The sequence below is a fragment of the Lycorma delicatula genome, chromosome 3 (assembly GCF_047948215.1).
Source record: "Lycorma delicatula isolate Av1 chromosome 3, ASM4794821v1, whole genome shotgun sequence".
NCBI classification, from domain to species: Eukaryota; Metazoa; Arthropoda; class Insecta; order Hemiptera; family Fulgoridae; genus Lycorma; species Lycorma delicatula.
Window position 1 is genome coordinate 199,002,523 of NC_134457.1, and position 25,982 is coordinate 199,028,504.

The 25,982-nt window shown below is 30.7% G+C and overlaps 2 protein-coding genes across 7 annotated transcripts in view; one reads left to right on the forward strand and one right to left on the reverse strand.

Moving 5' to 3' along the window:
- Window positions 1–1,364, forward strand: part of Tmem214 (Transmembrane protein 214) — a 70,916-nt gene extending 69,552 nt beyond the window's left edge. Inside the window, exon 14 of one of the 2 annotated variants that reach the window (XM_075361335.1) lies at window positions 886–1,364. The gene's annotated coding sequence lies outside the window, so the exon portion shown is untranslated. The remainder of the gene's footprint in view (window positions 1–885) is intronic. The other variant, XM_075361334.1, reaches the window with a different exon arrangement.
- LOC142322354 (deoxyribonuclease TATDN1) lies at window positions 207–25,869 on the reverse strand. 5 transcript variants are annotated; one of them, XM_075361340.1, is made up of 7 exons: window positions 25,752–25,869; window positions 22,314–22,384; window positions 21,034–21,228; window positions 18,974–19,163; window positions 9,860–10,063; window positions 876–1,079; window positions 207–344 (listed from the first exon to the last, which is right to left on the reverse strand). In XM_075361340.1, the coding sequence occupies exons 2-7, from the start codon at window positions 22,336–22,338 to the stop codon at window positions 242–244; spliced, it is 921 nt and encodes a 306-aa protein (XP_075217455.1). In that variant the 5' UTR covers window positions 22,339–22,384; window positions 25,752–25,869; the 3' UTR covers window positions 207–241. The 5 variants fall into 5 exon arrangements, with proteins under 5 accessions (XP_075217455.1, XP_075217456.1, XP_075217454.1 ...); XM_075361341.1 differs by having other exon boundaries at window positions 21,034–21,213; window positions 25,752–25,868; XM_075361339.1 differs by lacking the exon at window positions 25,752–25,869 and adding an exon at window positions 25,550–25,745 and having other exon boundaries at window positions 21,034–21,213.
- Window positions 25,870–25,982: the final 113 nt, after the last annotated feature.

The window sequence follows — 25,982 nt, forward strand, 5'->3', positions numbered from 1 at the left end:
TCAGGTGCATCAGCTGCATCATTATACATAAGAACAGTTATGCAGCAGGCACAAAGCAAAGTGCACAGTATTGTTTCTGTATACATACTGATTTGAAAACTAAAAACTAAGCTGCATGCTATCATCACAGCTATAGTAATTAAAATGTTGGATATCCTCAGATGAATGTGGAGCATTAGGAAGTAAATAAATAAATTACTCATATAATAAATTAAAATTATTTATTAATTAAAAAAATTAATTAAAATCTAGAAAAAAATAATTTTTCAGTATTGTTGAAAGTAATTTCACTTAGCCATTGAGGATCTTCATTTCTTATTGCACATAATATTTCTAGCACTTGTCTGAAAATTAAAATATTGAAATTAGTATATATTTTTACATAAAAGTTTTTTTAAGAATATTTAAATATAGTTAGCATTGTATGTTATTTGGTCACAATTTTTTATACATCTATTCACTTTATCAATTTTAGTGTTTTAAACACTAAAATCTTCATAAGATTGCTTAATTATGTATGTGGAATCTAATTATAATAGCATTAACATAACGTTGCTTCACTTTTTTTTTGTAATATTATGGTCTTAAAAAACAGAAAATTTAGACCAATTATTGCTTTAAATTCTTTTAAATGTTATGTACTGAAAAGTGAAAATTCGATTCCCATGTGGTTTTAAACATAACATATTCCATTTTGTGGCCAACAAATGGATGAAATGCAGGCCACAGTGGTTGTTGGCATGCAGTGTTGTCATTAGTTAATGTTATTTAATGATAGTTGTATCATTGCATAATGTGTAATGATAACATCTGCAGATATTAAGTGAATCTTAATAACTTTATTTATTAACTATATCAACACTGATAATACTTACATGATGTTAGCAGGTTCATTTCGTGATTTAACAGCATAACCTTCCTGCCACTTTTCTTTTTTGACACTTTTTTGAAAAGTTTTAATATATTTATAACCAGCATGACTCGGTCTTACTTCACACCATGGACAATCTGTTTCTAACATTAATCTTTCTGCTGGTATTTTCTTCACTACAGAAAGATTTTCTTCAGTTTTGAGTGAACTGTAAAAACAATAACAGTCGTACAAATTACCAATCAAGAAATTATTTATTTTTAACGAAGAGGAGGCTATTTATTGGTATATTGTTTCACATTGCCTACGTAATTCCAAAACTATTAATTTTGGTTGCAGTAGTATGTTACCAGTGCTGATATATAATATAATTTTAATAAAATTATGAAATTATCAAAAAAGGACTGAGGAATCTAAAAATGCTTGAAAAGTATGTTTAAAATAGATATTAATTGTACATATTGTGTGAATAAAACAGTTATAAAATAAAATATGTTATTGAAAATAATTTACAAAATTTATTGGGAGAAATAAAATTTATGTGGGTTTTTTTACAACATTGCTCATGCTTAAACTAAAATTCTACAGCTAGTTTTATACCCTTTTAAAAATTTTTCAGAATTAACAAATAAATACCCAGGACAAATATTATAAAAATCTCAAATGTATATATGGTTAAACTCAACTGAATTTCTTAGGAGCAATCCCAAATTTGAAGTAGTAGCTTGTGTAAACTGGGAAAGTCAGTCTGCAATTTTGTTTAAATACAAAAATGAGATAGGGGTTTTGTGAAAATTTTAATAATATGTTAAGGTAGTAAAAAAAATACTACTCTCAGAAACTCGTGAACTGTTTGAGTTTAATGAGCAGTTTCAGCTTCAACAGCTTAAGTGTATACAAGAGCACATCTATCTATCAGGTATTAACTTTTACAAAATGTTATTTTCTCCACTGTATTTTTTCCTATCCCACAGAATCCCTTTCCTGCTGGCATTGCCTTCTAATGCATCACAACTGGTGGGTTATGTTTTTCTACTCTCCCGTTACCTAACACAAGCTTCCTGTGTAGACTTGCTTGGAGTTTCTCCCTCTCATATTGCTTGACTTGCTTTTACACTTGCTAAAAAATTGCTGTTGTGTTATGGCTAGTAGTGGCAGAATAACAAATACCAGTCAAGGCTCAGCTTTTAAATTCCAAAGTCGGGTATTGATAAAATGGTGACGGGATTATCTTCAAAAAAGCAAATGAAAACAAAACCTCTTCCATTTCATAAAGTAACTGAACAGGTTTCCAAAGAACTGCTTGAAGTGACTCCACAGAAATAGAAACAGAAAGAAACCTGTGTCAGAACTTTCAAAGCAGTATGTTTATCTCAAAGAGAAGATTCATCCTTAAAGACTTGTGAAAATACTATAAGAACTTCATACGTTGAAAAGAATACTGCATATTTTAAAGGAGAGGTCATTATTTACAGGCAAAATGAATTCCTTGGGGAAAGTAAATTTGTATGCTTGGTCTTGGGTTTAAGGGGAAGAAAACAAACAAAAGAAAATTCCTGCTGGAAGTGTCAAAACTTGATTTGTCAACGACAGTATTTATAAACTTGGGTAAATGTAAGACAAAAATTATGGACCTATGAAATGAAACCAAGCTGCAGAACAGAACCTACTAGCAAAGGCAGGAGAATCATTGTTGTCCACATCAGCAAATACAAGGGATCTTTGTACCAAATGTCGAATAAATAGGACAATTATCACTAGGAAATGAATGCGGTTACTTTCAAAAGGTGGTTTCTTACTCTGCTAGAAAATATACCACAAAATTTGGTGATAATAATGCATAATGCACTTTCTACCATTCCATTCATTTGAATGGAATGGAATGGCTTAGCTATTTAGCTAAGCCTCCCAATTAATCTGATCAAAAAAGCTGAACTGACTTCATAAGGGTTATTCAGTTGCCTCCTTTCCACTGCCGATTTAATACAAAAAATTAATTTAGGCAAAATTTAAGAGTATGGTAGCTGAGTGAAAAGTTTTTGCCATAAATAATTTTGAATTATTGTTTGAGAAGCAGTGGATAAAATAACTGAAGAAGACTGGAGTAAAGCTGTAGCTCATACAATTAGAAGATTAAGGAGGCTTATGAAAAAGAAAACATAGTGTACACTGCCAGGCGAGTACACTAGGGTTGAGGTATTTTGAAAAATTGTATTTATGGTCCAATTTTGCTCATATTCAGAGCATCTTTGCTTACAATGAAAGAAATACCTCTGTAAAAAAATGGAACTGCTAGATGGCATTGGGTTGAGACGTTTGGAAACATTGCATTTGGCTCATATTCAGAATAAAATTAAGTTGCATGAAAAGAAACATTTTTGCAAAAAATGGACACCAGCTGGGTTTGAGATATTTATAAAAATTGTACTATGTGGACTCTTCTTCTATATATAGATACATATATATAAAAGGCAGTCCTTTCCTGCTATAGACTAAAAAAACCACGACTGATTTACGCGTGGGGATGTGTTCATTTAATCTATATACACTCTTTGAGTGTATAAATCTAGCAATAGCAAAGCACATTGCCAGGTATGTTAGTAAAATATAAAAAAATTATTACTTCAAAATTATCACTTCCTGCTATAGACTAAAAAAACCACGACTGATTTACGCGTGGGAATGTGTTCATTTAATCTATATACACTCTTTGAGTGTATAAATCTAGCAATAGCAAAGCACATTGCCAGGTATGTTAGTAAAATATAAAAAAATTATTACTTCAAAATTATCATTGTTTGGTAACAGTGTGTGCGTGCAATGCTACAAATGTCCTGAACAATAATATGAAACTGTACAAAAATGAGTGCGTAGTGCCATCTGTACTACCTTCTGTGGAAAGGAAACATACTATCCTCCCTCGCTATGGGACAAGTATCGGTAAAGATACTACAATGTTTTGAACATGAAATTGGTGGCTGCCTAATTTGTTACAAAACTAAATTTTCAATGAAAATAGCATAAGCATCACTGAAGTCATACTTGCTCATATGCATCATAACTGGTGACAAAACACTGGTATGTAGTTACGTCAAGACAAAGGTTAGTCATCACAGTGGAAGTTTTCAGGGTAGCCAAAACCAAAAGTGCAATCAAATGTAAAGGTTCTTAAACTGTTTTTTTTTGCCTACAATGTAATTGTTCATCATGAATTCCATCTGCAGGTCATACAATCAACCGGAGGACTACCTAGAAATATAACTTTGAAAACTACCGAAGTACTTTGGAGAGATAGTTAGCAGATTTTATATCATGACAATGCAGTGGTGCACACCACTTTACTTCTCCAATAGTTCTTGGCAAAACATAAGTGTGTGATGCCTCAACCACCCTATTCTACAGACAGGGCCCCCAAGTGACTTTTTTTTATTGCCCAAACTTAAAAGGACCCTTAAGGGACAATGTTTTTCTACAATAGCTAAGATAAAGGTCATACCCAAAGAAGGGTTTTTAGACTGGAAGCTACATTAGCATAAGTATAAATATCACTTTGAAGGGGACAGGATAAATCTTTCAAAGAAAATTAAAAATTTTCCATTACTTTTTTATCAAACCTCGTATTAATGTATATATATAGAAGATGCAGTAGTGCATGCACTACATATAATGTCAAACAAATTTTATAATTTTTTCATAAATTTAAGGTTTTTTTACTCTTGCTAATGTAATTAAATTTCATAGAAACATATGGTGAAAGTTTGCTTCATAATTCATGTTGTACAAATTAAAGGAAACTATGCCGTGGTAAAGTTTTGAAAATTTTGTAAATCTTACATAATTTTAAATACATATGGCCTGAAACAGTGAACAATATTCAGCAAAATGAGTCCCCACTAACGGGTCTAATATTTCTGACTAATTGTCTTCATATTTGTATGATTCATTGGCAGACAACATGGAGGCACACAATCACATTGCAGTTAGTAGCAATCTACAGAATTGATCGACCATGTCGCTAGTTGTTCTACACGGTTAACCGTTTGTGTTCATATTTTTGAGGTGTTTTTTTCTTCAATCAATTTTTTTTTTAATAATTTATTTAGTGTTGATTGGTTATTTGCAATTTGTATAACTGCTTGTAACAGTGAAGTGAATAAAATTTATTATGGCAAGAAAACCTGATTATGGAATCACAAAATTCTACACTGCTTGAAAATGAAACAGGTAGTGAAAGTGATTCTTTATCTAAACATTCAAGTCATAACTCAGATACAGAACAATCAAACAGTGAGAACAATAAAATAATGATACAGCGGGCATTTGTTTTTCTTCACAAATACAAACTGGTGTTCATAGAAAAAGACCAAATTTTACCAGCTAATAAAAGCCATTAGATTTGATGAGAAATGCACTCGAAACAAGCATAGAAAGTATAAAAGGGTAGCTTCGGTAATTAAAATAAATAATCATAAAAAGCTCAATATAAAAAACAAAAATCCATTTTTAATTTTATTATTAAAAATACAAAATTAGGTAAACTGTAATGAAACAACTTTCAAAGAAATAAAAATTAATAATTATGCCAATTCTCTTGTATAGTTGACCACTCGCAGAGCTAAAATAAGGTTGATCAAACCCCGGGTTTATTTGTCATAATATTTGGAGATATTACCAGCAACCCTTTATGTTTATGAGGTCTATTATTTAAGTAAGGTTTGTTTATTAATGCAAACAAAATTAATAAAGATATCATCAAAAACTTAATGCTACTTTTATACATGCTTACCTTGTTTGTTTAATTAAACATTTATCATAGTGTTTTACTAAATTGTTTATCCCCATGTCATAGAAATCAGCTGCCTGTGAAGACAACCAGTCTTAAACTGTTATGACTTCATCGGTAACAAACCGCTGACTGCCGAGAAACTCCTTCAGGTACTGAACAGGTAGTATCGCCCAGCACAAGGTCCGGCCAGTGCGATGGATGGTCCATTTTCTCCAATCTAGAAGATTTGATGACAACCTCATTCTGGTGCTCAAACTTAAGAGTTAATCAGATTTTTTGGATAGGAGCAAATGGACCACCCACCGTACAGTCTGGACATTGTGCTGAGCAATTTACCACCTGTTTTACTACATGAAGGGAATTTTTTGTGGTTAGTGATTTGACACCGATGAAGTGAAAAGTGGTTATCTTCATAGGCGGCAATGTTTAAGTAGCATAAAGTGTTTTTCTAGTGCTAGTAGTTTCATTTCAGTATACCCTCTACATCCTACATCCCTAATAATTTGTTTTACATATTCCAAACGTGCATAAAGTGTAAAGAATAAAATAAAAAAATTGTTGTTGACAATATCTTTACTAGTCTAGAGCAGCAGAATGAGGTGAGGTGCATTATCATGCAGCAACAAAACTCCATATGACAGTAGGCCACATTGCTTATTCTGTATGGCACACCAAAGCTTGATCAAGGTCTCGCAGTATGCAGCTGAATTTATTGTTGTTCCTTTGAGCATAAAATTAACTAACAGGACACCATGTCTATCCCACTTTGATGCTGGGTTGATATGAGAAATCCATGTCTCATGTACACAGGCATACTCATACTTGAGGCGTTTAAGAGAAAATTACCCAAACTTTGACAATGTGGCCCAAAAGTTCATCTCCTTCCGTATTGTATCACATCAAAAATACTAAAGCACTAGCCATTTTCCTTTTTTGATGTTCAGGCAGCCTGGCATCCCATCACAAGTACAGCTTTTTGAATTGCAAGATTTTAAAAACAATTTTGTATAGCACTGACCTTGAAACTTATGGAAATATCAGTGACAAAGTGGAAATCATGTATTGCTGGTCTTCACAAATTTTTACATCAACTTCATGCACCAAATCATCTGTGATTACAGTAGGCTGGCTCATGGTGTTCATCATGGACACTGTCCCACCCATCCTTGAAAAGTCTTACCCATGCACACATTTTGCTGTCATTCATTGAATTAGGCCTGCAAACCTCACATATCTGGTAATGAATTTTGTTGCTGACACATTCACTACAGTCAAAAATTGAATCGCAGACTATATTTCACAATTGGCAGGCCACTCAATTATTTGAAACATTTCAACTTTACATCTCAACCCCATAGGAGAAGACCTCCCACCTTGTAACGCTTCTGGTCACCACACCACACTTGCTGTTCTTAGCTCTGATGGGCTTTAACAGGAGTCGTCTTTCGTCCTCTAACTTTTTACACCTCATAGTAATAAGCCAGACCTTGTTGGGATGCCACCGATGTAGATGCCTCTGTAGAGACATCGGTGATTTTAGCTTTTGCCTTCGCTGCAAGCCTCATCAGAACATCTTGAATGTCCTACATCACTGCCCTCTGCACTAGCTAACAGAGTTCGTGGAAGCACGAACCCTGCACCTAGTACTTTACAGAATCAATTTTGTGTAAATGTCTCATAATTCAAGACAATTGAATAAATAACATATCACCAAAAATGTTGCTTGCAAGAAGAGAATTTAATCCTAGTTCCCTTAGTGAACCCAACTTCAATTCATACCCCTGACTTGGTTAATTGGACTCCTGTGTGATCTAAAAGGGAATGGCAGACAGACCTCCTCCTACTCCCACTAAGCTCCATTGCAGGGTCCCGCATGACATTTACTTTACTTACTACCATCATCGAGATGCCACTACACCTTACAGCTGCATGGGATCCATGCCCTCAGCAGTGCAGTCCTCATCCCGCTGACAGTATCGTGTGCTTGTTCAAACTGCCCTTGTCAAAACGGCGCTACACCTCACAGCTGCATGGTAACCCATCCTCTGGCAGTGCAGTCACTGTTTTGCCAATAGCTAACATTAAAAAATCACAATTTCTATCTAACTGTGGCCAATCAACTGCCCAGGCAGTCTCCGCCAGAGTTACTATTCTACTATACTTCTATGAGTTACTATTTTACTATACCTCCTTCAGCCGTCCTGCTCAGGGCGAGGAATCTGAGGAAGCCAGCCACAATAGTTCATTCTCTGTGAGTTTTCCGTTTTAAACATAGATCAAAGAAGGAGTTCACTATCTCGAGTTCCCTAACAACAATGGTATGTTCAGCCTCGTACCAGGGACAAACATAAAGGACATGGTGCACAGTATCATCAACGCTACAATCCAGACACATTTCAACTTTACAACACAGTAATTCTAAAACTGCAAATGACATCTATAAGACATGCCAGGGTGCATGCGCATTTTGACAGTCACACAAAATTTACATAGCTACAACCAATTGAACTTTCCTTAAAAAATAGCCCTCATATGTGTGTGTGTGTGTGTGTGTGTATATATATATACAAAACTGAATTTCAATTACAAGTATTATACCACATGTGCATACAAAGTAGTCAGTCTTAAGGATAAAATCAGAAACACTGACCACAAGATATATTACAATAGAAATTCTCAATAAACACACTACACCATCAATTAAGTTAGTCATAAGGAATATTATATTATTCTCAATATGCATGCAAAATGGTAAACAAGATGCAAAGAAGACTGCAAAAATATTTCTAGAACATATTAATGTTTATAAAAAAAAAAACCAATAGGTGTTAAAATTTTAACAAAAAAATAGTAGGAGAAAACAATGAAATTGATTATAGGTTTATTGTATTGTACAGTTATATTAAAATATTAACATCATTTATAAATGTTGAAAACTGCAAAGTAATTAGTATATTCAAACATATATTTTATAAAGGATAAACTTAAGAGAGTGTTGAAATATCACTAAAAGACAACACTGTGTTCAATTATGATGTTTAAACCCCAGATATCATTTCTGCTGAAGCTTCACACTTCTTTTCATGCAGCATATATGAATAATCTCATACTATAGTGTGTGTGTGTATATCTTCCAGTGAATCTGAAAGATAAATAGATCATTTATCTGATCAGGTGTCACAAATATTTAGGTTACAATGTTATAGGTGTAATTAGGACTTATACTACAGCAAAATTACCACCTCACAACTGAACTCTGTACATAGCTGTTTTAAACAAATTGTCAGTCTTCTTAAAAACAAACACTAAGGAAGCAAAATTAATACACATCAAAAATTATAATTTGGGACAAAGAATTTGTGGAAGCATGTCTCAACCTTTTATGAATGAGCAATGTCAAAATATTGAAAGGGAATGACACACCACTTGGTGGATGATTTTGGCAGGAGATTTCAGACAAGTATTATCTGTTACTCCACATGCTCAAGGGGATTAACAATACATAACTGAAAAAATACTCATCCATCTGGTGATTATTTAAAAAACTTAAAGAACAGAAAAACTGGAAGTAGAGAAGATTGGAGTTTATCTATAATGCCAAAAGCAATCAGAAATGTGGTAGAGTTGATTTAGTAACATTATACTGCTAACTGGCTTTCCAAATAGCAATATTTTATTTAATTATTGGCTCCTAAAAACAAAATGTATCTGAAAATTGCATAGGTGTAAATGGTCAAGAAAACAGCATGTTTTCTTTAAGAGAAGACAATTTTCCCATATAATTTACCTTTAGCAATAGATAAAGAACAGGGAAAAGTCAAGACTATAGTGCTATAACCTGCATCTAATCATAACAGCTCTGTGACTATTCATTTCAAGGATTAAGTACAGATAAGAAACACCAGGCAACTGCCCCTTGTGTACAAAACTTTGTCAATATTTAATTAGTAACAATTTTGTGATAATAAATTTCTTGATAAAAAGATAGATTACCTTAACTCAGTGCTGATTGAACTTTTATAAATTTTTCTGATTATTATAGAAACTTTTTAATGTTTAAAGTACAGATCATAAAGATATTTATGATCTGAAAATTGAACAAATATATGAATCATTTAATTAATGATATAAAGAAAGATATCATTACAATCAATAATTATATAACAAATTATATTACAATTAAAATTTAATTAATTACATACCACCCATTTACTCCAATGTGATAACCCAGATTTAGTATTTCATTAGCAAGGTCCCATGTTCCATCAAAAGAATGTACAACTCCACCAGATAAATTACTTTGATGTCCTTTCAAAATCTCTAAAAGATCATCTCCTGCATTACGGCAGTGTAAAAATAATGGAAGATTAAATCTTTTACTTAGTTCTAATTGTTTTTCAAAATATCTGCACATATTAATAAACTGTATTAAACAAATGATTTAATTGCAATCAACATTAATCTAAACCACAATGATTCACTTTCATTTAAAAATAAACACCATCATAAAGATGTGAACTTACTTATAAATCTATCATTTGCATAGGTAACATAATAGTAAGCTCATATCTGTTAACTGAAATATGAAAAAATATACTACAGCTCACCCAAGGTAGGCTTATGTTGGGATTAGCCCAGACAGTTCTCATTTTTTAGTTTGTGCTGTCCGGGGTTTGAAAATTCTACGCCTGGTGAGGATTTTTTTAAATTTTAGACCTATATTTTCAACACCACATTTTTAAACATTCTCTTAAGGCCGTGCATCTCTCAGCTGACCTTGGAGCAAGCGCTGACATTGAATTTGACAGAGGCATGGCTACCAATCTCCATAACTTTTTACTTAGTCATTTGGCAACACAACAGGCGCAATGTGTTTATCTTGTTTTTGTGTGTGAAGTAACTCGTCTACACGTTATTGATAATTTTATCTCTATTCGTTTTTTATCTTATCATTTAGCAATGAGCAAAAGAAAATGTGGGTTTAATGTTAACCTAAAAGAAATACAAATTTTTGAAACTGTGTAACGACAGTAACAATGAACGTGTTTATTGCACACTATGTACTGGAGAATTTTCTATTGTACATAAAGGAAAGGGTGATATTGAAGACACATGAAAACAGCTAAACATAAGAGTGCTATTAATGCTACTGCTTCAGCAAACATAAGGGATTTTTTTAAAACCAAAGATGGGAATAACAATAACAGTGATCTGGAATGTACTGCTAAAGAAGCTACATCTTCATTCCAAAGTTCTAGACATGAACTCAGTTTCACATCAGACCACATCTACACTGGTTAAAAATTTATGACCCAAAATTTTCATCTGCTAGAACCAAAACCAAAGCAATTATTGTTAATGTTATTTCACCATTTATATTTGATAATGATAATGCATTGTGTTCTTTAGAAAACATTAATTATGTAACAATAATAATGGATAACTCAAACAGAAGTGAAGTAAAACTTGTAAGATATTTCATTCTGGAGGAGGAAATTCAAGTTAACCTTTTAAATTTCAATGATTGTCAGATGAAACTGCTCAAATTTTGACTCTGTATCCTTTGCAGTGTGTGAAAAAAATGCAAACTTGAAGAAAAGTTGGTTTGTTATACTGCTGATAACACTAACAGTAATTTTGGTGTTGTGAAGAGAAAGGAGAATGAAAATGTGTTCAGAAAATTTCAAAGTGATTTAGATAGACCTACTTTAGGAATTGGTTGTTCAGCCCACATTTTACACAAAAAGCATGTGATTCTCTACCCTTGGACATAGAAGTTATTGTTATAAAAATTTATAAATATTTTCACAAATACACAGTAAGACTAACAACAAAACTTTGTGAATTTGTAGAAACAGATTACATAAAAGTATTACCTCAAAGCAGCACAAGGTTTCTTAGTTTGTTACCTGCAATAGAAAGAATTCTTTCCATTTTTGATGGCCTAAAATCATACTTCTTATCTTGTGACAAATGCCCAAAATTATTTTGATTTTTTGAAAATCTAGAAAGTGACTGATTTTGAAATTTTTATATTGGTACTCTACAGTTATTTAATAATTTAGTTCTGAAATTGGAAACTAATTCTATCACAGCAACAGAAATATTTCAGACATATTCTGAATTAATTTGTCAACTGGAAAGAAAACTCACAAATTTATGGCCTAAAATCATACTTCTTATCTTGTGACAAATGCCCAAAATTATTTTGATTTTTTGAAAATCTAGAAAGTGACTGATTTTGAAATTTTTATATTGGTACTCTACAGTTATTTAATAATTTAGTTCTGAAATTGGAAACTAATTCTATCACAGCAACAGAAATATTTCAGACATATTCTGAATTAATTTGTCAACTGGAAAGAAAACTCACAAATTTATACTATCTTCTGCCAAAGAATTGCTAAGCACTCTAAAAGAAAATAATAATGTTAAGGAACAAAGATTCTTCTCAAGCATAGACAATTTTTATTTAATTTTAGTATCCAATACTTAAGAGTTGTGGAGAACCAGTTTTGATAAAATTAGTAAGTTTCAGTGGATAAATTTATGAACTGAAATTGCCTGGTCTGGTTTAGAAGAGTGCACAAGTTTTTAATGAAATTATAAAAAAGATTCCATAAATATTGATGACCTATTTGAGGAATGTACATTGTTGAACCAGATAAATCAAATCCAAAGGGTAGGTTGTGGTTCAAGTTCTGAAAAAGTATCAGATTCTATTGAAGAGAAGTGGAAAGCAATTTTTAAGGTGTTTCAAAAGACTGATATTTCATATTACAATGTTTCTAAAAGGGTTGAGTTTGAGTCTTTGCCTGGGACATCTGCTCCATTTGAGAGAGTGTTTTCAATTACCGGGAACATTAGGTCTGCAAAAAGGGGTAGACTTTCATTGTCTACCATTAAACCTGCTAAATGTTAAAATTAATTCAGAACCTTCTTGTTGTGAATTTTAATGTAATTAAAAACAAACAAACCATTTCTGAAAAAAGTCATGTCTAGTGAAAAATAAAGCTGAATAAATAAACTTTAATGTTTCAATAAACTGTTAAGACTTTCAAGTAATGTTTAAAATAGTTTATATTAAGTAATGTTTATACAGCAAAAAGTAACAGTAAAATATGGGATGAATTGTAAGTTATTTAACTTTGTATAACTATTATAATAATACCAATTACTATTAAATATAACTTGGAATAATTATGCAAAGAGTTTTTTGTGCAACATCCTATGTTGCAGGATTTTGTAGGAATGAGCTGTAATTAATTTTTTAAACAGAATTTGTCAACTGTTTTATTCTGAACTTTATCTGTTAATATTATAAATTTAATTTTATTATTACTGGCTTTGTTTATAAAAACTGTATAATAAAGTTTTAAAATTAGAAAAAATCAGTAATTAAATACCTTCACAAATTACAAAATGGTGGCCATGTTTATTTTTCAATCTGTTATATCTCTGTAAATATTAGTTTTATTAAAATTTATGTTTTTGCTAAAATATTAAGTCTTTTATTTTGAAAAATATGACATATTATTTTTTTAAATAGGTTGACAAATAATCGAATTATGGCAGAAAATTGATGTTTTGTGTTTGTTTTCATCTCCTCCACTTTACGTACAATTCGATTAAATATTAATTGTTAATTCTAGTACTGAAAATTAATATCAAATTAAGTAATAATTTTTTCACAATATTAGACCTAATAATTAAAAAAATAAAAACTACCTGTGATAATCTTACGTTAATTATTGTAGAATATTAGATGTAATTAAACAATTAACAATTGTTAAAAGTCATCAAGATGTTCAAAATGTCCACAATTAGAAATTACACAAGTCTCCAATCCTTTTCTGAGAGATTATCTGAATCGTTCAAAAATTCTGGGAGTAACCTAATTTCTTGAAATTCATTTTGGAGATTTTGTTAAAGATCCTCAACGTTGAGTTGAATAAACAATAATATGTTTCAAATGGCTCCACAGGTAGAAGTCAAGAAGGTTTAAGTCAGGTGATCGGGCAGGCCAGGGCACTGTCCCTCTGCAGCTTATCCATTTTTAATGGAAAGTTTCATATAGAAAATCTGATACCAACTGACTGAAATGTGCTGAAGCTCCATCGTGGTGAAACCACATATTTCCTTTTAATTGTAGAGGTAGGTCTTCCAAAAAATGTGGAAGATTTTCTCCATTTAAATGATTTAGTAGAATGACAGGACCCAAAAGATAGTCATTAAAAATACCTACCCATATGTTCAGGGAAAATCTTTGTTGATGGCTACTTTGTAAGGTACTATGAGGATTCTTGTCGCTTCAGATACGCTGGCTGTGATAGTTTTGAACACCATTCCTGTTGAAGAAGCTTCATTTTTACATTGTTAAATGACAACAGTAATAGTCGCTGTGTAAAATTATTCAAAAGTGAAAAATTAATATCAATTGTTTTATTACTATTTAATACTAAATCTTATTGTGAGAAAATTATTATTTAATTTGATACTAATTTACAATACTAGAATTAACAATAAATAAAAACAATTAATATTTAATAGAATTGAACATAAAGTGGAGGACATGAAAACAGACACAAAATTACATCAATTTTCTGCCATAACAGCTATTTGTAAACAGATTTTAAAATATAAAATCTCATTTTGTTCAAAATTAATGGCTTAATATTTTAGCAATAACATAAATTTTTATAAAATTAATATTTACAGAGATACAATGAATTGAAAAATAAACATGGCCGCCACTTTGTATTTACAAAGGTATTTAATTCTTGATTTTTTTCTAATTTTAAAACTTTATTACCAAGACACTTACCAAATATTAATGTGATTCATCTATCCAAACTTCAGATATAAATTTTTATACAAAAATAACAAAATGGCGCACAGTTGGAGAACGAAGGAGAAATCACAATTTTCCTAAGGGTATTTTTTGTTTAGTTTTACAAGTAGAATCCAAACAAGTATAGCCAGCCCACCATTTTAGAAACACAGATACATATATTTATAAACTTTTGAGCTGACTGCGGTTTTGGGGTCTGGAGAATGTGAAATGTAAAGATATGTTGAAATATGCATTTAAAGTAAAGTGTTTCTATTACATTTACAACTGTTAAACAGTTCCTAACTGCAAATGTTATTAATTAAAAGTGTTTAATGAAATTTTTTACTACTCTAGATAAAGAAACCTTGTAAAATAAATTATAGGACCCCAGTAAAATTGGCAGCAGTTCCAAAATACTGTTTCTATTGATTGTAATAATAAAAAATTATGATAAAAATTATATTTCAGTTTGTAAAGACTAACTGCTTTAAAATGTTTCATTTAAATTTTAAACTACCAAATAATCTCTAAAGAGCAAATCTTAGTTGCAGTGGAAGAGAAGGTTAAAATAAAACTATCTAATTTACAATTATGGTTAAAACTGGATATTTTAGAAATGATTATTTTTGTAACACTGCAGTTTTAATGCTTAGCATAATATATTAAAAAACCATTAGCTACGGATATGGTAATATCATGAAACCACACTCTTGAATTTTTACTAGAGTTCTCTAAAGAGCAAAACTTAGTTGTAGTGGAAGAGAAGGTTAAAATAAAACTACCTAATTTACAATTATGGTTAAAACTGGATATTTTAGAAATGATTATTTTTGTAACACTGCAGTTTTAATGCTTAGCATAATATATTAAAAAACCATTAGCTACGGATGTGGTAATATCATGAAACAACACTCTTGAATTTTTACTAGAGTTCTTATTTTTTCTATTTATTACATGGCTAAATTAACTGGGTTTTTCCATGTGCAATTACCCTAGTCAAATGGAAAGTGCACCCAGCATTTTTAAATTTTAGATGTGTAGGAAAACTTCCTCTATGAATCATGAGACCTTGCCGTTGGTGAGGGGGCTTGAGTGCTCAGGGATACAGAGTAGCTGGACCGAAGGTGCAACCATATCGCAATGGAAAACAAATGGAAAGCAATGGAAAACTACAGCTGTTTTTTTTTTCCAAGAAAATGTGGCTCTGCATTTTCACATATACAATAATGGAGGCGCCTTCCTTGGTAAAATATTCCGGAGGTAAAATAGTCCCCCGTTCGGATCTCCGGGTGGGGACTACTAAGGAAGGGGTCACCAGAAAACTAAAAAATAACATTCTACGAGTCAGAGCGTGGAATGTTAGAAGCTTAAATAAGGTTGGTAGGCTAGAAAATTTAAAAAGGGAAATGGATAGGTTGAATGTGGATATAGTAGGAATTAGTGAGGTTCGGTGGGAAGAGGAAGGCGACTTTTGGTCAGGTGACTTTAGAGTAATTAATTCAGCGTCAAATAATGGGCAGGCAGGAGTAGGTTTTGTGATGAACAAGAAGATAGGGAGGAGAGTGGAGTATTTCAAGATGCATAGCGATAGAATCATTGTAATAAGGATAAAATCAAAACCTAAACCAACAACGATTGTTAACGTCTATATGCCTACAAGCGCCCATGATGATGATGAGGTAGAGTGTGTATACAAAGAGATTGATGAAGCAATTAAACACATAAAAGGAGATGAAAATTTAATAATAGTTGGAGATTGGAATGCAAGCATTGGAAAAGGCAAGGAAGGAAATATAATGGGTGAATACGGGCTGGGCAAAAGGAATGAAAGAGGGGACCGACTTATAGAGTTTTGCACGAAGTATAATTTAGTAATTGCCAACACCCAATTTAAAAATCATAATAGAAGAATATACACCTGGAAAAAGCCAGGTGATACTGCAAGGTATCAGATAGATTATATCATGGTTAAGCAAAGATTTAGAAATCAACTCGTTGACTGCAAAACTTACCCTGGAGCAGACATTGATAGCGACCATAATTTGGTGATAATGAAATTTAGATTGGGGGTTTAAAAAACCTGAAGAAAAGGTGTCAGATGAATTGGTGGAATTTAGAGAAGCTTGAGGAAAGAAGATTTTTGAGGAGGACATCGCAAGAGGTCTGAGTAAAAAAGATAAGGTACAAAATGTAGAAGAAGAATGGGAGAATGTTAAAAAGGAAATCAGCAGAAGCAAACTTAGGCGGAATAAAGAGAACTGGTAGAAAACCTTGGGTTTCAGACGATATATTGCAGCTGATGGATGAACGTAGAAAATATAAGAATGATAGTGATGAAGAAAGTAAAAGGAACTATCGGCAATTAAGAAATGCTATAAACAGGAAGTGCAAACTGGCGAAAGAAGAGTGGATTAAAGAAAAGTGTTCAGAAGTGGAAAGAGAAATGAACATTGGTAAAATAGACGGAGCATACAGGAAAGTTAAGGAAAATTTTGGGGTACATAAATTAAAATCTAATAATGTGTTAAACAAAGATGGTACACCAATATATAATACGAAAGGTAAAGTCGATAGATGGGTGGAATATATTGAAGAGTTATACGGAGGAAATGAATTAGAAAATGGTGTTATAGAGGAAGTTGAGGAGGATGAAATGGGAGAAACAATACTGAGATCTGAATTTAAGAGAGCATTAAAAGATTTAAATGACAGAAAGGCTCCTGGAATAGACGGAATACCTGTAGAATTACTGCGCAGTGCAGGTGAGGAAGCGATTGATAGATTATACAAACTGGTGTGTAATATTTATGAAAAAGGGGAATTTCCGTCAGACTTCAAAAAAAGTGTTATAGTAATGATACCAAAGAAAGCAGAGGCAGATAAATGTGAAGAATACAGAACAATTAGTTTAACTAGTCATGCATAAAAAATCTTAACTAGAATTCTATACAGAAGAATTGAGAGGAGAGTGGAGGAAGTGTTAGGAGAAGACCAATTTGGTTTCAGGAAAAGTATAGGGACAAGGGAAGGAATTTTAGGCCTCAGATTAATAGTAGAAGGAAGATTAAAGAAAAACAAACCGACATACTTGGCGTTTATAGACCTAAAAAAGGAATTCGATAACGTAGACTGGAATAAAATGTTCAGCATTTTAAAAAAATTAGGGTTCAAATACAGAGATAGAAGAATAATTGCTAACATGTACAGGAACCAAACAGCAACAGTAACAATTGAACAACATAAGAAAGAAGCCGTAATAAGAAAGGGAGTCTGACAAGGATGTTCCCTATCCCCATTACTTTTTAATCTTTACATAGAATTAGCAGTTAATAATGTTAAAGAACAATTTAGATTCGGAGTAACAGTACAAAGCGAAAAGATAAAGATGCTATGATTTGCTAATGATATAGTAATTCTAGCTGAGAGTAAAAAGGATTTAGAAGAAACAATGAACGGCATAGATGAAGTCCTACGCAAGAACTATCGCATGAAAATAAACAAGAACAAAACAAAAGTAATGAAATGTAGTAGAAATAACAAAGATGGACTACTGAATGTGAAAATAGGAGGAGAAAAGATTATGGAGGTAGAGGAATTTTGTTATTTGGGAAATTGAATTACTAAAGATGAACGAAGCAGGAGCGATATAAAATGCCGAATAGCACAAGCTAAACGAGCCTTCAGTAAGAAATATAATTTGGTTACATCAAAAATGAATTTAAATGTCAGGTAAAGATTTTTGAAAGTGTATGTTTGGAGTGTCGCTTTATATGGAAGTGAAACTTGGACGATTGGAGTATCTGAGAAGAAAAGATTAGAAGCTTTTGAAATGTGATGCTATAGGAGAATGTTAAAAATCAGATGGGTGGATAAAATGACAAATGAAGAGGTATTGCGGCAAATAGATGAAGAAAGAAGCATTTGGAAAAATATAGTTAAAAGAAGAGACAGACTCATAGGCCACATACTAAGGCATCCTGGAATAGTAGCTTTAATATTGGAAGGACAGGTAGAAGGGAAAAATTGTGTAGGCAGGCCACGTTTGGAATATGTAAAACAAATTTTTAGGGATGTAGGATGTAGAAGGTATACTGAAATGAAACGACTAGCACTAGATAGGGAATCTTGGAGAGCTGCATCAAACCAGTCAAATGACTGAAGACAAAAAAAAAAAGGAAAACAGATGGATTTGTGTCATTAAATTTGCATTTTCTGCCTTTTTTTTACAAAGATTCTACACTTCAAATCAATCATTCTGGGTTGTAAGAAAACAAATTTTACAAATTTGCCCAAGACCCTAAATTATTGCAAGTATGAGCAAATATTATTACTGTATTAAACAAAAAATAAATAACATTTAAAAAAATGACTATAACCTTTAAGGGACTGAAGATAACAAATCTAAACAAAGGTCAAACAAAAATTCAAAACAATTGAAATATTGGTAAAGTATTTAAATAATAATAAAACATTAGCAGCTTACTTTTTCTGGATTTCCTTAGGACAAAAATTTATTCTATCATAATCCAGTCCACATTCTCCAATAGCAACTATTTTATTTTTACCTTTCTCAACAAAATCAATTAAAGATTGCATATAACCATTAGGATCACCTTTTTGTTCAAATTCTCCACATCTAGTTGGATGACAACCTACAGTAGTATATAATCTATCTGTAATGAATAAATAAAGTAACAAATTTTAAAAGAATTTCTCATTTGTTTAACAATGTAGCCAACAGAAAATCAATATTAAATGTATAGTTTATATCAACTTAGTAATGTGAATAGCATCCAGGTAATACATTAATGTGCAAAATCTTCTGTAGTAACACATTTTTCCAGTGAAGGATGATAAAGATCTTGTTTCTAAAATGCAACCTAAAACAAACTCAAATATGGTGAGAATTAATATATTCTGATTCACAGATACGTTAGCAGTACAAATTTGCAGAAACCTCCAGTTAGTATTGGCAGAAACTAAAATCTTTTTTTATTCTTTTTTTGGTTTAACCTCCACTGTTAGGTTTAGTTCCACTGTTAGGTATTGCTTCAGAGGATGAAATGAATGATTTGTAGCATGTGTGAAAATGACATGCCTGACCGGGATTTGAACCCAGGACCTTCGGATGAAAGGCCGAGATGCTACCACTCACGCCACGGAGGCTAGCAATAACTAAAATCTGGATCAACTTTAAGTGATATAGCATCCGCGCTGTAAGTTGACGATTGTCGCTGTGATGGTGAGTTGACTGCATGAGAGGTTGAAGAGCTGTTATGTGTGCATTCCACAAACATTGTTATTACAAAAGTAATATTAAGAAATCATATTTATAATGACCATCTAATTACTGTATATACATTTGCATTTAAAATTACGTTTAACTACGATTTATGATATCTGGCACTTATTACAGTAAGTGTGCAGGCCATTACATTTATAAACAACTATAGTATATAAAAATAAATAATAAATATTAAGTATCCTCTTACATGACAGTAGGATCACAATCTTCTGAAGGCAAGTTCAATAAATTTATTTGTACACTTTTTATTTAAATTTATAAATGATATCTATTTAAGAATTATAACTTTTTCTGTTTGTAAAGTATATAACGCATGGGTTTTCAAAACAGATTTTAGTTTCTTTTTGTCATATGGCTTAATAGCATTAGTGTATTCACGTGAAACAATATAATTTATTTTAGTAAAGATTTTTTGTTAAAAATGAATCCTGTAATTAAAAACAAAGTAAAAAATAAAAAATTGTTTGGACAGAGCAAAGAAATTGTATACTAGGTGTTAAAATTATGGAAGAAGAAGCTAAGCTCAACAAATCCAAGAAATCAGATGACATTTTTCTTATTCCCTTGCAACAAGTTCAGCTTTGTTGTAGTAAAGCTACTGGTGTATCAGTCAGAGTGATAATTCATATAAAAAGAGGCATATTTTCAAATGAAAATGGTGTGACAAGTTTCTGTACACCAGATAAAAAATCACAAGAGACAAAAACCTGTTACACTCATTGACAATTATGTTTCCTCGCTGTCAAAAGAATCGTTCACAATTTTTACTTGTCAGATAAAACAGTACCCTACTGTCAAAAAATTAAAAAATAAATTTCAAAATGATCTCGATTGGCAAGGAGACAAAACAAGTTTAAGGACTATATTACATGATTTAGGATTTAAGTGAGTGAAAACAACAAATAACTGAATAGTACTAACAGAGAAACATGATACTGCTATGAAAAAAATTTTTTATTTGAAAGCCATTAAGAAATTTCAGGAAGAAAATAAACCAATCATATATTTCGGTAACAATTACATTTTAACTTTACACTCATCCGTTAAATCATGGGAAGACAGCAGCAGTGAGGGACTCCGTCCACCTACTTCCAAAGGTGAAATAATTTTTGTTTAAATAGCATTACAATACTAATATAATATTCATAGAATTAGATTATAACAATATAATAGTAACAGAAATTATTTAATTCTTATTTACACCTGTTAATAAATTGTCAAAAGTGATCTTCACTTACCATCACTTTGAGCTAGAACAAGAGATTCATTAATATCCTCAACAGAACCTGCTGTAATAATAATTTTTTTTAAGCCAGTATCCCAAGCTCTATTTAATACATCCTGTAAATCAGGTTTATGTTTTACACTCCCATGATATACACCCTTATACATCATGTCATTCAAATTAGCACCAATATCTGTAAGAAACAGAACTACAATAAAATTAGATGACAAATAACATTTCCACTAAATAGCAGTTAAATAATGGGCTTTTACTTATCTACATTTTGTTCACAGTTCAATTCAGTATTACATTAAATGATGTCATGTCAATCAAATGTATCACATAAGAGCTTAAAACATAACAATCTCAGATGAAGTAACATCTTTTAATTAATAACATAATCAAACTATCAAATGCAGAAATTACTGTAATAAAACATGTATGAAAGCAATTATAATAAATCAAGAAAAATGTAAGGGTAAAATTGATAACGTAGTCAATCACTCCATCATACACAGTATTGCAGTTATTCAACTTGCACAACTCAAATTATAATTTAAAAAAATACAAATTAGTAATATACATTATTAAATTCTTTTATCATAAAATCTATATTGAATTTTTTTTCAATTAAACTGCTTTTGCAGTTAACCAATAATTAATAAGTTACCTATATGTGTTGTATGGAACATTGGTGCCATGCAACACTTATTATTTATAAATTAATATGAGCATAATACAATTTATTAAGGATGTCTAGTAACAGAGCCAGAGCATTCTTCTGAAAATAAAAACATCAATAAACATTTTATATTAGGGTTTCAACTTGTAAATTCCATGTTAGATGATTTACAGTAGTAACTCTCAAAACTTTTACAACAATCTTAATTACTGATGTTTAGGTTTTATAGAAGATAATAATTCTTCATTATAATACTCATGTGAATATAAGAAACAGAGTCCTTTCACCAGATATTTATTGATATTCTTACAAACAAAAAACTGGAAAACATTAACATCGTTGACTAATTAGCATACAAATTTTATCAATGAAATTTAATTTTGTAAAAACAGCCTTCCATTGCAGGTCAATTATGTTACTCTCCACATTATATTTTATACTCAAAGTAGTGAATAGAATTGCAGTTTAATGACAATCTCAAACTGAAGTAAAATGAATCCCTTGAAAATCTGGTACAATAAAAGTTTTTACAGACATGTGTACTACACTTTTATCAAATGCACACAGAATTTGTTTTTTTGCATTTTTTTAGTTCCAATAAAAAAACTTACCAATGAACTTTTTCATAGTAGCCATAGGGTATTTTGGGACCAAAACATATATAAAAATAACTTCTAGCAGCCTGAAACAAAAAAAAAAATATCTAGTCTTAAGTAATCATTTGGTAAAAAATTGAAATAATCAAATTCATTTCATATGTTAATATCCACCTCATTCATGTAAATAAAAACACAAAATTGATAACAAAGTTTGAAGCAAAATTCTATTACTTTCTTAATAAACATAGTATTCCTGGTTCTTATCTGAAATGACTGCTTGTAGATTAATTACTGCTTTATATATATATATATATATATATATACCTTTTTTTGAAAATTCAAATAATTCATTAACCTATTGACCATTGTAGTAACAGAATTTAATATTAAAAATGAAATTTAAAACAAAGTAAACAGATAAGTTAACTTAGCATGTTAATTCCAAGAATATATTTGTACAGGGTCCTGCATCTTCAGTTTGTATTTAATTCTATAATTACATTAAAATAAATTGATTTTATAATTTGTTAATTTTGAATTTGTCAGAATTGTTTTTGTTTTATAAATTCTGAGATTTATTATGTTGAAAAATGCAAATTCTGCTGTCCAGTACTGGAATAATGTTTGTATTTGTCCATAATAAATCTCAAAATTTATAAAACAGTAACAATTTTGACAAAATTCATGAAGTATAAAAACAATTTATTTTGATGTAATTATAGAATTAAATACCATGTGAAGATGTGGGATCCCACAAAAGTAATTTCTTAGAAGTATTATAGTAAGTTTCATTTATCTATTTACTATGTTTTGGTAATTTAAATTTTATTTAGTATTAAAATATATATACATATATATATTTATTTATAAAACTGGTCTATTGAAGCTTAATTCATAATTATGATTTTGTTCAAAATATTATCATATGTAACAAAAAATATATATATAAATTTTTTTAAAGAAATAAATTAATTCAAAAACATACAAGTCTACTTTATGTGAACAAATAAAAAACAATGTTAGGTAATAATTACTTCATCATTCTTAAATAAATGCATATTAAGTATATCATTCTAAAAAAATTATCACTCAAAATTTTAAAATTATTTTTAGGTCATAAAAGTAAATTCTTTTATATTTCACAAAAAACTATTGTTGTTTTTTTAATTAAAAAAAAAAAAAAAATACACAATGCAAGCTATAACTTAGACTGCAGCCATTCTAGAGAATAGAAAATGTTTTTACAATTTTTTCTGTTAGTTATAAGGGATGGAACCCACCAGGTTGGTCTAGTGGTTAACGCGTCTTCCCAAATCAGCTGATTTGGAAGTCGAGAGTTCCAGCGTTCAAGTCCTAGTAAAGCCAGCTATTTTTACACGGACTTGAATACTAGATCGTGGATACCGGTGTTCTTTGGTGGTTGGGTTTAAATTAACCGCACATCTCAGGTTAGGTCGAACTGAGAATGTACAAGACTACACTTCATTCACACTCATACATACCATCCTCATTCATCCTCTGAAGTATTATCTAAACGGTAGTTACCAGAGGCTAAACAAGAAAAAAAAAAGTTATAAGGGATGGGCAACCACTAATATTATTGTAATACATAAAATGAAATGTCGTTAAAATTTTGAAAAGCTGTGTATTGGTCAAATCAAGTTCTTTATTAACAATTAGAAGGAACACAGCAAGCCTTTACAGTAGTGACAAAATGTGTTAATTTATTAGACCTGTCTTTATAGTTATAGCTGCTGCTAATTAAACCAACTGAAATCCACTTATGTAATGTATGTTAAATGCTGTAAATCAAGTTGACTTTTATTTCTACATGAATAAAAGTAGCAGATATAATAAACTTGTGTACCTCACTCATCCCCTTTGTTCTACAACAAGAGTTTGAATTGAGGCAATAACACTTCCTTTCTAGATAATTTGGTAATTTTATTACAAAAGATCTTTTAAAAGCTTTTACTCAGCAACTTCGAGTGGTATTGATGTTGTGGGCCTGTTTTAAAGTAATTATGACTGTGGATACAGAAATAACATATCCATATATATTTGTAATTATTTAATATAGAGTTTTTGTCACATTTTTGTGTTTGAACATCACAGTTTGTATACAGTTGCTGCCTTTACTGTGTTATATGTAAGATTTATAAGTTTTTATTAGTATCTTCAAATGAATGTAACATAGAATGTTTTGTTAATATTAATTCTGCTTTTGTATGTATTCTTATAGGTTCTACTATGCTTGATTATCCAACACAAATAAACTTGTGAACAAATTCAACCAGAATTAAAGATAACAAATCAATAATACTCCATTTCATATTATGAACCTAATATAGAAAAGCACAATGCACTCAAACTAGCACAGCAACTTTGTAACTTGAATAAAACTGTAATTTAATATTAATTGCATAATCTGAAGAAACTAAACACCATAGCTCACTAAAATTAGGATCCATGCATAACATGATCAAGGCATGCAGGTTTAAGGGTACAATCCTGCTAAATTTGAAAATTGCCTTTTCTCTCTTATTTTGCTGACTACATATATGAGGGTATTCATGTCAACTGAATTTATTGTGGCATATTTATTAATAAAGTTTGTTTTATTTAAAAAAATATATTACAAAGCACAACATTTGGGGATTTTTGTTATAAAGGATAAAATTTTGTATGAAGATTTTGAAGATATGGTTTACTTACATTAAGAGCATTAATGTAAGCTTTACTTTAATGCCCTTAATGTAAGTAAAGCTTCAGTTTTGGTCTGAAAAATATTCTAAAAAAAATTTATTATGATGGGAAAAGTACTTCTACCACAGAATTCTCAAAAAATTCAGTCTCTAATTGTAAATATATGTACTAGCATCAAATCCCAGAAATATGTATCACATTTATCAAGGTGCTTTAGCAATTACGTTGTATAATACCAGATTTATTTATAACAATAAACAATCATATTCTATTTGTTAAACTTTCCATGTGGAATTACTAAGTTTATTAATTGAAACGTTTCAGAAAAAAAAATACTTAGTAAAATGGTCGGTTGTATGTTTTTAAATAAGAAGTTTCTGTAGGAAATTAAGGAATCAGTTAATAAGCATATAATAATTGGGCGATTTGAAGGAGAATTTTACAATGAAGTTAAAATATGGACGATGGGTAAACCTGTTTTATGAAAACTATAGAATAATCTCAACTTAAAGCATACTTGAACAGAGCTTATACATACGCACATTTATAATAAAAATAACAGTAGGATAAATTAAAACGGAAAAAATTATATAACAAAAAATATCAACTCCATTAAACAAAAATATATGTAACAATTATATTTGAGGTGGTAAAGTACATCGAAAGTTTGATTCAACATTTAATATACAAACACTCATAACGTATTTTTATATATCAGGATTTAAGAAGCCCAGCATTACTCACCGGCAAAATATTTGATTACTTTGAGGTTAAATAATCAGTGGCGCTTCTCAAGATAAACGGCGTTAGAATTGTAATTACATAGAGCATACATTTTAGAAAAAATGTTGCACCTTATTTTAAAGTTATCACAAATAATCTGATAAGTCTTGTTCAGTCATCGGGAGGAGTGCATTAATTTACTGTAAAAGTGACAATTTATATAAGGTAAGTTTGATGCAATTATTTGATTCT

Coding starts and splice junctions, on each gene's coding strand:
- LOC142322354 (XM_075361338.1), bottom strand. Junction 21,229..22,313: donor TACTATGAAAAAGTTCATTG/GTAAGTTTTTTT, acceptor ATTTTATTGTAG/TTCTGTTTCTTACAGATATT. Junction 345..875: donor AATGAACCTGCTAACATCAT/GTAAGTATTATC, acceptor TTTAATTTTCAG/ACAAGTGCTAGAAATATTAT.